Source organism: Oncorhynchus nerka, linkage group LG10 (assembly GCF_034236695.1).
Source record: "Oncorhynchus nerka isolate Pitt River linkage group LG10, Oner_Uvic_2.0, whole genome shotgun sequence".
Taxonomy (NCBI): Eukaryota; Metazoa; Chordata; class Actinopteri; order Salmoniformes; family Salmonidae; genus Oncorhynchus; species Oncorhynchus nerka.
This window is the reverse complement of record NC_088405.1, coordinates 34,737,641-34,756,179: the sequence shown is the minus strand read 5'-3', so window position 1 is coordinate 34,756,179 and position 18,539 is coordinate 34,737,641. Positions and strand designations below refer to the sequence as shown.

Below are 18,539 nucleotides of genomic sequence, written 5' to 3'. Positions count from 1 at the left end.
ATTACACCTAGAATCCTATCTTAATGTATAGCTTTTCTTACATTTCAAAGATGATTAAAAAAAAACATGCGTTTAATTCTTCTTTTTTTTTATTGTCTTTTACCAGATCTAATGTGTTATATTCTCCTTCATTCATTTCATGTTTCCTTTCAAATGGTATCAAGAATATGCATATCTTTGCTTCAGGTCCTGAGCTACAGGCAGCTAGATGGGTTGGGTATGTAATTTTAGGTGGAAATTGAAAAAAAGGGTCCGATCTTTAAGAGGTTTTGGAATGCAGTTTAGACTCCCTCTGAGTGAATGTATGTAATGCGCTCTAGTGTGCCCGAAGTCATTATTTCCATTATTTTATGATATTCATCAGTTCTTGCTAATTAATATGTTTTACTGAAAAAGTGTTGGAAATAGGTGCCTACGTAATAACAATTTAAATACCACGTTCGGGCATGCTGCTCCCTCTCCTCTCACGCACGTGACTCAATAGCTGTAGAGCTCTCTCAACACACACACCCCCCTCCGGCCCTCCCCACCACTCACTCAGCAACAGCCTGACTCACTGCCTAACAGTCAGCAGCAGATCACAGTGAAATATATATGTTTTTAACAGAGATGCCATAGCGGCCGCGGTGCAACTTAGAAATAGCTCAAAAACCCGCCACGTGCGACCAATACATTTTCACCCGCGACATAGTTTTCAAAGTAGCCCAATTGTGGGAAAACAGCGAACATGGCAACACTGGGTGTGTTCATAACAATTCAACTGTTCTATCTTGTTAGCTGGCAAATAGATCCAATGAATGTGAATGTGCATTATGCAGGGTTCTGGCTAAATCTGTAACAAAATGGGCATTTTCATAGACGGACAGTGATTATTGCAACAACAACAAAAAGCAGTTTCAACTATTGGTAGAACACACCGTTGTACAAGATCTTCAGTTTCTTGGCAATTTCTCGCATGGAATAGCTTTCATTTCTCAGAACAAGAATAAACTGACAAGTTTCAGAAGAAAGGTCTTTGTTTCTGGGCATTTTGAGCCTGTAATCAAACCCACAAATGTCCCGATACTCAACTAGTCTAAGAAGGCCAGTTTTATTGCTTCTTTAATCAAAACAACAGTTTTCAGCTGTGCTAACATAATTGCAAAAGGGTTTTCTACTGATCAATTAGCCTTTTGAAATGATAAACTTGGATTAGCTAACACAACGTGCCATTGGAACACAGTGATGGTTGCTGATAATGGTCCTCTGTACACTATGTAGATATTCCATTAAATATCAGCAGTTTAGAGCTACAATAGTCATTTTCCACATTAACCATGTCTACACTGTATTTCTGATCAATTTGATGTTATTTTAATGGACAAGAAATGTGTTTTTCTTTCAAAAACAAGGACATTTCTAAGTGACCCCAAACTTTTGAACGGTAGTGTATATCGGGTGAACAGTTTAGAAATTACAGCACTTTTTGTATGTAGTTCCCCTATTCTAGGGGACCAAAACTATTGGGACAAATAACAATAGCATATGTTTCTAAACACTTCTACATTAACGTGGAGGCTACCGTGATTACGGATAATCCTGAATGAATCATGAATAATGATGAGTGAGAAAGTTAGACGCGCAAATACCATACCCCCTCTCACGATTTTTTTAAAAAAGGGGATATGTGTGTCTAAATTTCAAAAGCATTATTCACGATTCATTCAGGATTATCCGTAATCACGGTAGCATCCACATGTAATGTAGAAGTGCATGGGTCCATTTACTGGCCCAAAGATTGATTAAACTGGGAGCGCACCGTCCAAAAAAATTGAACAGCCTTAAGACGGGATCTGATGGAGATTAAATGCCCTGACTGGTCATTTAACTGCTGTGTAAGAATACTGTAGGTAACACCTCATTTAGTTTAGGTTGAGACCAGTATAGTGTGTCTCCACAGGATTTCCATTATCAAAGCCACAGATGCATGGATAAACAAGAATATTCTTCTAGGATTCCGTTTCAGTATTTAATCGTCACATGTACAGGGTTGCAGGTGTGATTGCAGGGTACAGTGAAAATCTTAGGCTTTGACCTCCAACATGCAGGACCAGGCAAAATAAAGAATATGGTAATAAAAAACAACATTGGAAATAGAACTATATACACAATAACAACTGTGGCAGTGATGAATGTCCATTGAGGTAGAGGCAGAATAAAGACTGTTTAGGGGGTGTGGGGGAATGACCATAAGGGGAGAAGCCTGACCATTGAGGGGGTGTGGGGATCAAGTGAAAAAAAATCTATAACAATTTTAATGAAAAAAATTATAATATACATATTAACAACCGCAACAGTGACTGTCGTTGGGGTGGGGGCAAAAGTCTGTGGGGTTGGACCGTCCATCGGGGGACACATATGTAGCAGGGGGAAGAGCTGCATGAGAAAGACTGTCCATAGGTGGAGCAGCAGGTAAGGTAAGTGACTGTTGAGGGTGTGAGGGGAAAATGTCCATAGGGGGAGTAACAGGAGCAGGTGGTGCTCCTGTAGAACACTGTGCGGGCCCTCTGGGACAGGCCAAATTTCTTCAGCCTCCTGAGGTTGGAGAGTCGCTGTCGTGACATCACTACGTTGTCCGTGTGGTTAGACCATTTCATCTTCTCTTGAGATGTGTACGGCGGCCCTGTTGATGGGGGCGTGTCCAGCCTGGTTCCTCCTGAAGTCCACAATCGGCTCCTTTGTTTTGCTGTTAATGTTGAGGGTGAGGTTGTTTACCTGGCATGTTTACTATCACCTGTAACACTCAACCGTTTCTTCTGTCATTGGTTGAATTTTTTTGATTCATTGGTGGCGTCAAGGAGGATTGTATTGGGATTGTTATAACTACTCTCCTGAGCATAATTTTTGCCATGTAGTTGTTATTCTTTAAATAAGGTGGTGGTGAGATGGAAAAACACAGGATTATATGTGCAGCTTAATAATGACCTTTTTTTGTCACAAGATGATTATTATTACTGTAGATCTTATTTAAATCAATCTCCGTCATATCACATGGGTAAAGTTGAATAGGTCCCGACACCCTAAAGTGAGGTCTCAATGTTACGATACCAAACTGCAACAATCTGTTTTTGCTACGCTAGTGTGTATAATCTGATTCACTGCTTTTAGAACATGCTCCACACAAATTGGCTAAGCTTTTTACATAATATTTTGGCACGATTGTGTGAGAGTGGGCCTTGTATGGAATAAGCTAGGAACGAAAATCCTCCTTGAGCGATGGCGGACATATTCCACAAAGCAAAGGTTTTTTACCATGTATAAAAATGTTTCACTCATAGATACAGTGGCAAGAAAAAGTATGTGAACCCTTTGGAATTGCCTGGATTTCTGCATAAATTGGTCATCAAATTTGATCTGATCTTCATCTAAGTCACAACAATAGACAAACACAGTGTGCTTAAACTAATAACACACAACTTGTTGTATTTTTCTTGTCTATATTGAGTACATAATTTAAACATTCACAGTGTAGGTCGGAAAAAGTATGTGAACCCCGAGGCTAATGACTTCTCCAAAAGCCAATTGGAGTCAGGAGTCAACTAACCTGGAGTCCAATCAATGAGACGAGATTGGAGATGTTGGTTAGAGCTGCCTTGCCCTATTAAAAACACTCACAAAAATAGAGTTTTCTATTCACAAGAAGCAATGCCTGATGTGAACCATGCCTCAGACAAAAGAGATCTCAGAAGACCTAAGATTAAGAATAGTTGACCTACATAAAGCTGGAAAGGGTTACAAAAGTATCTCTAAAAGCCTTGATGTTCATCAGTCCACTGTAAAACAAATTGTCTATAAATGGAGAAAGTTCAGCACTGTTGCTACTCTCCCTAGGAGTGGCTGTCCTGCAAAGATGTCTGCAAGAGCACAGTGCAGAACGCTCAATGAGGTTAAGAAGAATCCTAGAGTGTCAGCTAAAGACATACAGAAATCTCTGGAACATGCTGAGATCTCTGTTGACGAGTCTACAATACGTAAAACACTAAACAAGAATGGTGTTCATGGGAGGACACCACGGAAGAAGCCACTGCTGTCCAAAAAAAACACATTTCTGCATGTCTGAAGTTTGCAAAAGTGCACCTGGATGTTCCACAGCGCTACTGGCAAAATATTGTGTAGACAGATGAAACTACAGTTGAGTTGTTTGGAAGAAACAGACAACACTATGTGTGGAGAAAAAAAGGCACAGCACACCAACATCAAAACCTCATCCCAACTGTAAAGTATGGTGGAGGGAGCAACATGGCTCTGGGCTGCTTTGCTTCCTCAGGGCCTGGACAGCTTGCTATCATCAACGGAAAAATGAATTCCCAAGTTTATCAAGACATTTTGCAAGAGAATGTTAGGCCATCTGTCCGCCAATTGAAGCTCAACAGAAGGTCTGCAACAGGACAACGACCCAAAACATAGAAGTAAATCAACAACCGAATGGCTTCAACAGAAGAAAATACGCCTTCTGGAGTGGCCCAGTCAGAGTTCTGACCTCAACCTGATTGGGATGCTGTGTCATAGACCTCTGCGCCACCCAGGAGGCCCTAAGGCGCTGCATCGCAGTGCTAGCTGTGCCACCAGAGACTCTGGGTTAGGGAGGGTTTGGCCGGTAGGGATATCCTTGTCTCATCGCGCACTAGCGACTCCTGTGGTGGGCCGGGCGCAGTGCACGCTGACCAGGTCGCCAGGTGTACGGTGTTTCCTCCAACACATTGGTGCGGCTGGCTTCCGGGTTGGATGAGCGTTGTGTCAAGAAGCATTGCGGCTTCGGAGGACGCATGGCTCTCGACCTTCGCCTCTCCCGAGTCCATACGGGAGTTGCAGAGATGAGACAAGACCGTAACTACTACCAATTGGATACCACGAAATTGGGGAGAAAAAAGGGGGTAAAAAAAATGCTGTGGCATGACCTCGACAGCAGTTCACACCAGACATCCCAAGAATATTGCTGAACTGAAACTGAATGGCCCAAAATTCCTCCTGACCGTTGTGCATGTCTGATCCGCAACTACAGAAAATGTTTGGTTGTTATTGCTGCCAAAGGAGGGTCAACCAGTTATTAAAGCCAAGGGTTCACATATTTTTCCCATCCTGCACTGTGAATGTTTACGCGGTATGTTCAATAAAGACATGAAAACCTATAATCGTTTGTGTGTTATTAGTTTAAGCAGACTGTGTTTGTCTATTGTTGTGACCTAGATGAAGATCAGATCACATTTTATGGTATTTCCAAAAGGTTCACATACGTTTTCTTGTCACTGTATATCCACAATGACCTATACTTTCATGTAGTGTATACAGTACATGTATGTCCCTGTGGATGATAGTGTAGGAGCACTAAGTGTTTTGTTGAAATGTGAAAGATTATTTTCAGTCAACGCCCTCAGATCTCAAGGGTAGAAGATAATTGTCTAATGTGTTTGTAAAACACGTTTTTCATTCTGAAAATGGTTGTTTTCTCTTTCTCCTTACTGCATCTGAGGAACTGCGGTTGCTCCGTGGTTAATTCGTTTTTGTTTTGATTTGATTGTAATTCATTAAGGCAACTTAAATTGAACCAGTAATTACAAAGAACTGTTTCTCGCATGTGCAGAACAATAGGGTTGTTAATCATATTTACATACTTAGTATGCTCATTAACTGCTGGGGAGGGCTAGGTGGAAAATGGTAGTGTCTGTAAGACTCAACAAAACCCTATGTGGCATCCTGTAGTTAAAACTGAGTATAGTTAGAATAACGAGACACAGACTGAGAGCAATGTGGCATTTTGTTACATTTGTCAGTCATCTGAAACAAACAGTCTGTATTTTTGAAGGGCTCATGAGAGTTACTAATAAATCTTGATCTCAGTATGTTATCCTCCTCTTATCCTTTAAATAATAACATCGAAGCCATTCTATAGGGATATCTCTCATACACTGAGTGCACAAAACATTAGGAACACCTGCTCTGAAGCTATGATCCTTTTTGATGTCACAATCAGTGTAGATGAAGGGGAGGAGACAGGTTAAAGAAGGATTTTTAAGCGTTGAGACAATTGAGGCATGGATTGTGTTTACCATTCAGAGGCTGAATAGGCAAGACAATAGATTTAAGGGTTCCCAAGTGGCGCAGCAGTTTAAGGCACTGCACCTCAGTACAAGAGGCATCACTACAGTCCCTGGTTCGAATCTAGGCTGTATCACATCCGGCTGTGATTGGGAATCACACAGGCCCGGTGCACAATTGGCCCAGCGTCGTCCGGGAATGGCCGGGGTAGACCGTCATTGTAAATTAGAATTTGTTCTTAACTGACTTGCCTAGTTAAATAAAAACAAAGTACCTTTTTGAATGGGGTATGGTAGTAGATGCCAGGCGCACCAGTTTGAGTGTGTCAAGAACTGCAACACTGCTGGGTTTTTCACACACAACAGTTTCCTGTGTGTGTCAAGAATGGGCCACCACCCAAAGGACATCCAGCCAACTTGACACAACTGTGGGAAGCAGTGGAGTCAACAGGGGCCAGCATCCCTGTGGAACGCTTTCGACAACTTGTAGAATCCATGCCCCAAGAAGTTGAGGCTGTTTTGAGGACAAAATATTAGGAAGGTGTTCCTAATGTTTTGTACACATTCATCAACAGTCATTTTCATGTCCACCTGCATGTTTCATTGTCCTCATGTACAATTCTGCTGGCAGCCTAAACAACCATGTCCGCTGACCTTTTCAAGTATGCAGAAATTACTCATATTCTGTTTTGTACACTGTATGTAATGTGATAGACAACACAGATCTATTATGGTTCATTGTCATGTTAACAAAGGCCTATATTACCTTCGCATAACTCTGTGAATGATTATACTGTGCATGTGTACTCACAACTTGGAGATAGTGAAGGTCATTGGTTGTGTCATGCCCGACTCCCCCTCCCCCCTGCGGAAATGTGTGTTACATCAAACACAGAGACTAGAGTGATAAATAAAACTTCAGATTTGAGCTCTTTAGTTCAGTTTTCTGCGTTCGACAGCGTTCAACAACAGCAAACATACGTTATGCTCCGGTGACGTAGTGAAATCTTTCTCAGACTTCCACTATAACTATGTTGTTTTTGGTTTATTTTTTGGTTTATTAGAATCCCCGTTAGCTTTTTCCGAAGCAGCAGCTATTCTTCCTAGGGACCACAAAGAACACTAAACATGGCAAGCAACAAAACGCTGATACAGTGAGAGACAAGGAAAGTCACAGATGTAAAATACAACGATATACAAAAATGATGGTACAAACGATACAACTAACATGTGTGTTTGTGTGTCCCAGCCGTCCCATAAAATTTTGTTTGGTCTATTTTTCAAAGGTAATTTTGCTGTTTGCTTGAGTAATTGGAGATGGGAGTTCCATGCAGTCATGGCTCTGTATGTTGGAGGCAGTGGGTGGGAGTTTGATCTCTTCAAATGAAATAATACAATCAAGCCCAGATTAACCATGGATCAGGGATCCCCACGCAGGGGATGATCATCAGCCTTTGGTCCTCATGGTAGCATTGTTTGGAGTTGGACAGTTGGACAGAGACTGTGTGCAGATTTGTGTGTGTGTGTGTGTGTGTTAGGGGTGGGTTGTCCACCAAAACACAGTAAATATAATCTATTATATACATAAGAGAGTATATTTGACCTCAATGCGAAGCAGCAGCAAAAACTGCAATGAATTGTTTGAATTACCTTGATTACCTTGGCTTCCAAGAATTAAGCTTTTTGATTGGAGAAATCATTATGCTTCCTTTTTTAAAGATGATTACCTTGTTTTGTATATATCCTTATCTCTAATGAGTACTAGGTTTAAGTTTATATTACCAATTTTCAAGTAGGAGGATTTTTAATCGATCTGAAAATGAAGCGATTATTGCGTAATATATTATTGGCCTTCTTCTCTCCTGTAAATACGTCTTTAGTATATTTGTCATTGAGGGACGTAGGCAAGAGGGTGAAATCACATCTTCAATAAAAAAACTTTTTACAGTTTGGAGTACCATTAAGTTATTCAGAGCTAGGGTTAGTCTTGTTGACATAGTAAGTAATTAGGTAATGTCCTCATTGATTCAAGCACATTTTATCCGCGGTGAGTCAAATGAAAAACAAGATAATAGCCTTCCATGAAAGCTTCTAACTGAGGCTGCAGACAGGACTGAATCCAAAAACCGAATTCTCTGTTCCTCAGGCCTAGACATACGCCAGTAATATAAGTAGAGCACCAAACTCCCGGTGCTCAGGGACTGAAATGTATGTCCTGACAGGAACCATTACATACATCTATTTGACTTGAGTTTGCATTGCAGGGCCACAGGGATAAGTGTACAGAGGAACCTTATGTAGACTAAGGAGGCATCGGCACACACCGTGGACGTGGTTGCTTTGTAAACAATGGCACTCCACGATCATGTGTCAGTGGAAAGACATTCGATCACATTGACTGAATTCGATTTTTTCTGTATTACAGAAAGCAGTGGACTGAATGACAGCTGTGTCTCTCCTCCAGACTACATTAAAACTGCTATTGTATTGATCATTGTAATGGAAAACATTTATTTATGTTTTGGCATGGGCATCATGAGAACTATGAGAGAAAATGCATGTTCACTTAACCTATTAGGTTTATATGATGGAGCAAGAGAAGAATCCTGGTTCTTTTGAACATTAAAAGCCTGGAATTTATGAACGATCCCACAACTTGGGTCACAAGTTACACAGATCCTAACACAAAGGTGGTGTTATCCCTCCCTGTGATTCCACATGATTGGTTATGGTCTTTTCACACACTGGTAACACATTTGAATTGAACTATGTGTCAATTATTCCAACACCTCTGTTCTTTGGCACTGTTTGGTGTGAAAATGAAATTGTCATGACAGGACGGACCGGTTCCACTGAATGACATCTCCGCTGCCAGCCTGGTGTTCACAATTATCAATTAGCCCCAACTCTGTAACCTTGAACAGCATAGGCTGCTACACAGGCAGCCCAATTCTGATATTTTTACCAATTATTGACAAAAGAGCTGATATGATATGAAAAAATACCAATTAGTGAAAAAAATATCAGAATTGGGCTGACTTGAAAAACACAGCCTTAAATCAAATCAAATTGTATTTGTCACATGCGCCGAATACAACATGAAATGCTTACTTACAAGCCCTTAACCAACAACGCAATTCAAGAAAGAGTTAAGAAAATATTTACTAAATAAAACAAAAAGTAACACAATAAAATAACAATACCGAAGCTATATACAGGGGGTACCAAAACCGAGTCAATGTGCAGGTGTACAAGTTAGTCGAGGTAATTTGTACATATAGGTAGAGGTAAAGGGACCAAGCATAGATAATAAACAGTGAGTAGCAGCAGTATAAAAACAAAAGGGGGGTTGTCAATGTAAATAGTCAGGGTGGCCTTTGATTAATTGTTCAGCAGTCTTATGGCTTCGGGGTAGAATCTGTTACCTCTTAAGTATTAGCTCTTTTTTTTCAATTTTCCCCTAAAATGACACCCCAATCTTAACTGCATGTAGTTCAGGCCCTGAAGCAAGGATATGCATATTCTTGGTACCTTTTGAAAGGAAACACTTTGAAGTTTGTGGAAATATGAAAGGAATGTAGTAGACTATAACACAATAGATCTGGTAAAAGATGATACAACAAAAACAACTGTACTTTTGTATTGTTTTTGTACCATCTTTGAAATGCAAGAGAAAGGCCATGATGTATTATTCCAGCCCAGGTGCAATTTAGATTCTGGCCACTAGATGGCACCGGTGCATGTGCAATGTTTTAGACTTGAACCATTGCATTTCCAATGAACAATTGCATTTCTGTTCAAAATTTTGTATCAAGACTGCCCAAGTGTGCCTAATTTGTTTATTAATAACTTTTCGTGTTCAAAATTATGCACTCTCCTCAAACAATAGCATGGTATTATTTCCCTGTAATAGCTACTGTAAATTGGACAGTGCAGTTAGATTAACAAGAATGTAAGCTTTCTGCCAATATCAGATATGTCTATGTCCTGGGAAATGTTCTTAGCGGTACCGCTTGCCTTATGGTAGTAGAGAGGACAGTCTATGACTTGAATGACTGGAGTCTTTGACAATTTTTTGGGGCCTTCGTCTGACACGCCTAGTTTATAGGTCCTGGATGGCAGGAAGCTTGGCGCCAGTGATGTACTGGGCTGTACTCACTACCCTCTGTAGCGCCTTACAGGATGCCGAGCAGTTGCCATACCAGGCGGTGATGCAACCGGTCAGGATACTCTCGATGTTGCAGCTTTAGAACTTTTTGAGGATCTGGGGACCCATGCCAAAACTTTTCAGTCTCCTGAGGAGAAAAAGGTGTTGTCTTGCCCTCTTCATAGTGTGTTTTGGACCATGTTAGTTTGTTGGTGATGTGGACACCAAGAAACTTGAAATTCTCGACCCGCTCCACTACAGCCTCGTCGATGTGAATGGGGGTTGTTTGTCCCTTTTTTTCCTGTAGTCCACGATCAGCTGCTTTGTCTTGCTCACATTGAGAGAGAGGTTGTTGACCTGGCACCACACTGCCAGGTCTCTGACCTCCTCACTATAGGCTGTCTAATCATTGTCGCTGATCAAGCCTACCACTGTTGTGTCGTCTACAAACTTAATGATGGTGTTGGAGTCGTGTTTGGCCATGCAGTTGTGGGTAAACAAGGAATACAAGAAGGGCCTAAGCACGCACCCCTGTGGGCCCCCCATGTTGAGGATCATCGTGACAGATTTGGTGTTGCAGAGGGAGGTGGGGGGGGGGGGGGTGTAGAACGCTGAGATGTAGTCAATTAACCACATTCTCACATAGGTCTTCATTTTGTCCAGGTGGGGAAGGGTAGTGTGGAGTGCGATTGGAAATTGCGTCATCAGTGCAGCTTGTGGCTGGGTTTCCCTTTGTAGTCCGTAATAGTTTGCAAGCCCTTCCACATCCGATGAGCATCAGGGCCGATGTAGTAGGATTCAATCTTTGTCCTGTATTGACGCTTGGCCTGTTTTGAAGGTTCGTCTGAGGGCATAGCGGGATTTCTTATAAGCGGCCAGATTAGTGTCCCGCTCCTTGAAAGCGGCAGCTCTAGCCTTTAGCTCAGTGCGGATGTTGTCTGTAATCCATGGCTTCTGGTTGGGATATGAACGTACGGTCACTGGTACTTCCAGCTTTAGTTTTTGCTTGTAAGCAGGAATAAGGAGGGTTGAATTCTGGTCAGATTTGCCAAATGGAGGGCAAGGGAGAGCTTTATATGTGTCTGTGTTTGGAGTAAAGGTGGTCTAGAGTTTAATTTCTTTCTCTCTGTTTGCACATGTGACATGCTGGTAGAAATTAGGTAAAGTTGATTTACGTTTGCCTGCATTAAAGTCCCCGGCCACTAGGAGCCCTGCTTCTGGATGAGCATTTTCTTGTTTACTTATGGCTTTATACAGATCATTGAGTGCGGTCTTAGTGCTAGCGTCGATTAGTGTTGGTAAATAGATGGCCACGAAAAATATATAGATGAAAACTCTTGGTAGATAGTGTGGTCTACAGCTTATCATGAGGTACTCTACCTCAGACGAGCAATACCTCGAGACTTCCTTAATATTAGACATTGCGCACCAGCTGTTATTGACAAATGGACACATAGCACCACCCCTCATCTTACCATACATAGCTGTTCTGTCCTGCCGAAGCACGGAAACCCCAGCCAACTGTATATTATCCATGTCTTCATTCAAAAGTAATCATCCCCCTTGGCGTTTTTCCTATTTTGTTGCATTACAACCTGTAATTTAAAATGGATTTTTATTTGGATTTCATGGAATGGACATACACAAAATAGTCCAAATTGGTGAAGTGAAATGAAAAAAATTACTGGAAAAGTGGTGCGTGCGTATGTATTCACCCCCTTTGCTATGAAGCCCCCAAATAAGATCTGGTGCAACCATTTACCTTCAGAAGTGACATAATTTGTTAAATAAAGTCCATCTGTGTGTCACATGATTTGTCACATGATCTCAGTATATATACACCTGTTCTGAAAGGCGCCAGAGTCTGAAACACCACTAAGCAAGGGGCACCACCAAGCAAGCGACACCATGAATACCAAGGAGCTCTCTAAACAGGTCAGTGACAAAGTTGTGGAGAAGTACAGATCAGGGTTTGATTATTAAAAAATATTCAAAACTTTGAACATCCCACGGAGCACCATTAAATCCATTATTAAAAGTAAAGTATATGGCACCACAACAAACCTGCCAAGAGAGGGCCGCCCACCAAGACTCACGGACAAGGCAAGGAGGCCATTAATCAAAGAGGCAACAAAGTGACCAAAGATAAATCCTGATGGGGCTGCAAAGCTCCACAGCGGAGATTAGAGTATCTGTCCAAAGGACCACTTTAAGCCGTATACTCCACAGAGCTGGGCTTTGAAGAGTGGCCAGAAAAAAGCCATTTGCATAAGAAAAAAAATAACACGTTTGGTATTTGCCAAAAGGCATGTGGGAGTCTCCCGAAACATATGGAAGAAGGTACACTGGTCAGATGAGACTAAAATTGAGCTTTTTGTCCATCAAGGAGAACTCTGTCTGGCGCAAACCCAACACCTCTCACACCCATGGTGGTGACAGCATCATGCTGTGGGGATGTTTTTCATCTGCAGGGTCTGGGAAACTGTTCGGAATTGAAGGAATGATGGATGGCGCTAACTACAGGGAAATTCTTGAGGGAAACCTGTTTCAGTCTTCCAGAGATTTGAGACTAGGACGGAGGTTCACCTTCCAGCAGGACAATGACCCTAAGCTTACTGCTAAAGCAACACGTGAGTGGTTTAAGGGGAAACATTTAAATGTCTTGGAATGGCCTAGTCAAAGCCCAGACCTCAATCCAATTGAGAATCTGTGGTATGACTTAAAGATTGCTGTACACCAGCAGAACCCATCCAACTTGAAAGAGCTGGAGCAGTTTTGCCTTGAAGAATGGGCAAAAATCCCAGTGGCTAATTGTGCCAAGCTTATAGAGACATACCCCAAGAGACTTGCTGTCACGGCTGTTGAAGGATGAGGAGCAAGGTGCAGCGTACATTTTACTTTATTTAAGAAATGACGCTGACAAAACAATAAACCAAACAAACCGTGAAGCTTAAGGCTATGTGCCATCAAACAAAGTTAACTTCCCACAAACACAGGTGGGAAAAGGGTACCTAAGTATGGTTCCCAATCAGAGACAACGATAGTCAGCTGTTCCTGATTGAGAAACACAAAACATAGAATGCCCACCCCAACTCACACCCTGACCAAACCTAAATAGAGACATAAAAAGGATCTCTAAGGTCTGGGCGTGACACTTGCAGCTGTAATTTCTGCAAAAGGTGATATTGACTTTGGGGGGCTGAGTAGTTATGCACACAAGTTTTCTGTTTTTTTTTGGTCTTATTTCCTGTTTGTTTCACAATTTAAAAAAATTGCATCTTCAAAGTGGTAGGCATGTTGTGTAAATCAAATGATACAAACCCCCCACAAATCTATGTTAATTCCAGGGTGTAAGGCAACAAAATAGGAAAAATGCCAAGGGGGATGAATACTTTTGCAAGCCACTGTACTCGCGATACATAAGATATTACACTTGTTAATGTCACGGCGTTGAGATAGTCTCGAACGGTGCTCATCCATTTTATTCTCCAGTGATTACACGTTGGCCAATAGAACTGATGGTAGAGGCGGGTTACCAACTCGCTGCAGAATTTTCACAAGGCACCCCCTCCAGCGCCATTCTTGGTCGTACGGTTACAACTCTATTATGTGTGGCCTGCAGTAGTACTGCATGGCCGTGAGGCATAACCTTCACAATTGCAATTTGCATATTAAGTAATCATAGGTTCCTCTAAATGAAAACACATTCGTAGCTACCTTGAGAAGAACGTGAGCTAAAACGAACAGACCATGAGTACCTCTTGTATGCTATAAGTACTATGGTTTAATTGACTACCACAGCACCGCTTTAGTCATTCCTTGTTACGACTACTCTTTCCTCACTCTCCCTCTTTCTTTGTCCTCTCTATCGCTGACGTACTGTGTCTGAGTGATGGTGTAAAGCTAACGTCTCAGCGGGGCTCCCGTGGGACTCTGGGGTCGGCTACATGCATTAATATTTCAGCTACCCTGTCACGGGCCACATTCACACAGAAGAAAACATGGCATCAAATTCCAATCATTTTAGAAGAAAAAAAATCATAATGGAGCTTTCAATAGCCCGCAGGACTCCATCTCCTCTGACGCCCTTCCTCCCTCTGCATCAGTTGTTTCGCTGTAACATTGTGTTCACTCTACATTAAAATGTGAAATAAAGTTTTCTTGCCCCAGGGAGCCCTCCACATGAGTCCATGTTATGCTCCTGTCTGAACATAGAAAATAACAAGATAAAAACATCACAATCCCTTAATCTCCTGTCTTCACCTTCCATTTACCCAAAGGACAGTTTTTTTTCAACCTTGGGCCAAGCACCAGTAAGGTTATCAGCTTTCAGCCGCTACCCACCTCGTGATGAACTTTGACTGGAATCTTTAAATGAGGATTGGGTTCATTAATAAATGTTTTGGTATTCAAACTTGCACAATTAACAATGTTAGAGGGGGCCTGTCTACAGGCGGCCTTTTGATTGCTACCCATAATGCTGAAGATAAAAGGCCTGCTTGCTAACAAACCAAGAATGGTCCTCAGCAAGGTAATAGGGGAGGTCAGGGCGGTATATAGATGACATAATAAGGAATACTTCTAGGGTATTGAGCTATATTAATCAGAATATCCCTCTTTAGTCTTGATAATGTCTCGTGGACTTCAGAATTAAACAGGCCCAGTTGGAGAGTTGAGTCGCAGCGGATTTATTTATTTATCCGCTGTAGGTTGCCATGTTTTGCTGAGTGCCTCCACAAGATCCCCCATACATTTCACTGGAAAGGGCCAATTTACTGTTTAATTTCCTCCTATTAATTGGGTAATTCTGTCTCTCTCTCTCCCCTTTACCCTCTCTCTCTCTCTCTCTCTCTCTCTCTCAGACGAACAAGGCGGTGTCTAAGGGGGACTTACACTTGGCCAGCTCCAGCTCCAGACGTGCCCTCTTCCTGGCTGTGCTGTCAATCACCATCGGCACAGGCATATATGTGGGCGTGGCTGTAGCGCTCATCGCATACCTCTCCAAGAACCACCACTTGTAGCCTTGCCCTGCCCCCACTGCACTGTACTGACTGCGCTGGGGGTATGGTTCACTTGGGGGAATTGAACAATGGAATATGGGCCTGCAAACTATGGGACTATCAGGATGGACAGAACCTGGCCATATGGTTGACACAATTCGTGAGCTCTAACATGAGGTTCTTGATACGGATAATGGTATTTTAACGGTCAAGTTATTCTCTCATTTTCACCAAGAAAAAACGAAGACTGTTAGTCGTTCCATTCACGACTTCTTTTTTTTTCTAGATGTTTCAAATTGGTTTGAGTTTTACCAAGGCATAAAACAGCCTGTGAGAGGTCAAACCAACATGCACTAAATATTACCTGTACCAAGAGCATATTGTACGTCTTGTTCAATGCTCAGTTAACGGTGAGTTGTGGATGTCCAGCTACATTCACCACACTAACAGTCACATTTGGCAGCTCCTGTCGTGGATAAAAGATGCCACTCATCCAAACATTCAACCTGTATACATTTATTCAACGTCACATTGAATTGATCCGTGGATGTGACATAGTGCAGCTCAACTGGATCATTTCTCGGTTGAATATTACAAATTCTATAAAGTAATGTGATGGTTTATATACGGTGCCTACAGAAAGTATTCACACCGCTTGATTACAGCCTGAATTTAAAATGCATTCAATTGAGGTTTTCATTGCCACTGGACTACACACAATAACCCATAATTTTTATTTTACCTTTTTTTTACTAGCCAAGTCAGTTAAGAACAAATTCTTATTTTCAATGACAGCCTAGGAACAGTGGGTTAACTGCCTGTTCAGGGGCAGAACAACAGATTTTGTACCTTGTCAGCTCAGGGATTTGAACTTGCAACCTTTCAGTTACTAGTCCAATGCTCTAACCACTAGGCTACCCTGCCGCCCGGTCAAAGTGGAATTGTGTTTTCGGACATTTTTACAAATTCATTAAAAAAATTACAAGCTGAAATGTCTTCAGTCAATAAGCATTCTACCCCTTTTGCTATGGCAAGCCTAAATAAGTTGAGTAAAAATTATGCTCCCATAATAAGTTCCATGGACTCTGTGTGCAATAATAGTGTTTAGCATGATTTTTGAATGACTACATCATCTCTGTACACCACACGTAAAATTACCTGTTTGGGGGGGGCAGACATTGAATATCCCTTTGAGCATGCTGAAGTTATTAATTACACTTTGGATGGTGTGTCAATACACCCAGTCACTACAAAGATACAGGCCTCCTTCCTAACTCAGTTGACAGAGAGGAAGAAAACCTCTCAGGGATTTCACCATGAAGCCAATGGTGACTTCAAAACAGTTATAGAGTTTAATGGCTGTGATAGGAGAAAACTGAGGATGGATCAACAACATTATAGTTACTCCACAATACTAACCTGAGTGAAAAGAAGGACGCTTGTGGGGTATTGTGTGTAAATGTGTGAGAAAGAAAATCTATTGAATCCATTTTGATTTCAGGCTGTGTAGCAACAAAATGTGGAATAAGTCGAGGGGTATAAATACTTTCTGAAGGCACTGTACATTAAAGTGACACCACACTCCAATACAGTATCTTGGTGGCCCTATTATCTCAAGGGAGAACTGATGTTTCCTCGCAGCACAATATTTTTTAACACGTTTCACACCTGAAACGTGAAGCTTTTGTTGTATCCCTACGACGACATGCTTTTGTGTTCCGTCCGGGATAGGAAGTGCACAGGCTGCAGCTCCCCAACAGAACCAGCATACACAGAGATACAGTACCTCAATGTTGATAGGCACAAATAAGGGGGGGGGGGGGAAAGCAGACGGGTCCTTGGAGGCAGAAGTCATGCTGTAAATACCTCTATGCTTTTTATAGACATACTGGAATAGATGTGATACATCATTTTTTTTTTTGCAATATTTTTTTCTTCTCCTGCTGTATACTGCTACTATGTCAACTGTCAATGTTTTGGAGACTCATTGGGAGAGTCAGTGTTTGACATAAAAGTGCTTGCAAATTAAATGTAGTGTTATGTCTGACGTGCCTGTGGTTTCACAATCTGACTTTGGTTGGTTCAGCTGCAACTTTCTTAAAATGATTGTATTTTTTCTTCATGCACAATAGCTTTGCTTATTACAACATATACAGTATTACCACATGAAACAATCTGGTTCAAATGTTTTACAGGTGAGGCTATTTTGTTGCATATGCTGTGCATTATAAAATATGTTTAAAAAAAATAATAATAATATGCACAATATAAAGGCTTCTAAAAAACAAACAAATATTATTAGACACACAAAAAATGATGAGTGTTTATTGAAGTCCGCACAGATCTAAATGATGGACACTGCTTAAGCATCAGGTTTCCCCACTCACTCCCCTAATTCCCTCAGCTCACCTCCACTGCACATACTAGTACAACTACATCCAGCCTTTCCCCAAGAATGACTAATGACCTGCACGCACTGCATATTTCATGGCAGCAGAAACCTCTCGCTGCCTGTCAAATATTAGCTTGCCAGACGATTCATCCATTTTACATGACATTGAGGGCGCCGTAGTAGTTAGCGCGGCTCTAAGTGCATGCCAATACTTCCATGTCAGAGAGGTGGGTTGGGAGAGGGTGGGATTTAGTTATCATATCTATATGTGACATGAGAGAGACTCAGTGATAAAGGCCTATTGTACTGTAGGCTTTTAAGTGCTGAATGCCTTTCATGCCTTTTCTATGAATCCTCAGTGGGTCTGATCCAGGTGCTTAACACTGTGTGTCCTGGGCTAACCACTGGGAGAATAGACACACCTGCTCAGTGAATCCCGGGGGCCAGGCTGATTCATACCAATAGGCTATAAGACTCTTGAGTCACAGGGGCTGGAAACCCAACAGAGGCAATACCAACAGCTAGGCTGTAAAATGCAAGGATTTTGATGGTAATTAAGATATCTACCACCCAACGTTTATGGCTATAGACAGGGTTGGGGAGTAACTATTTACATGTAATCTGGGGCGGCAGGGTAGCCTAGTGGTTAGAGCGTTGGACTAGTAACTGAAAAGTTGCAAGTTCAAATCTGTCATTCTGCCCCTGAACAGGCAGTTAACCCACTGTTCCTAGGCCGTCATTGAAAATAAGAATTTGTTCTTAACTGACTTGCCTAGTAAAATAAAGGTAAAAAAAAAAAATCTGATTACAAATAAAAACTAATTTACATTAGCAGCACATTTTTTAGTCTAGACCTCCAACATGTGTTACAATACAATAAAGAAGCAGAGACAGTCTTTTGCATTTGGCCGTTATAAATGTATCTA

The 18,539-nt window shown here is 41.6% G+C and overlaps 1 protein-coding gene across 2 annotated transcripts in view; it reads left to right on the top strand.

The window, feature by feature from the left end:
• LOC115135213 (synapse differentiation-inducing gene protein 1-like) overlaps positions 1 to 17,268 on the top strand; it is a 48,027-nt gene extending 30,759 nt beyond the window's left edge. For both annotated transcript variants that reach the window (XM_029669664.2, XM_065023250.1), the window contains one exon: positions 15,084 to 17,268. In XM_029669664.2, coding sequence (XP_029525524.1) covers positions 15,084 to 15,242 — 159 coding nt within the window. In that variant the 3' untranslated portion in view covers positions 15,243 to 17,268. The remainder of the gene's footprint in view (positions 1 to 15,083) is intronic.
• The last annotated feature ends 1,271 nt before the right edge of the window (positions 17,269 to 18,539 follow it).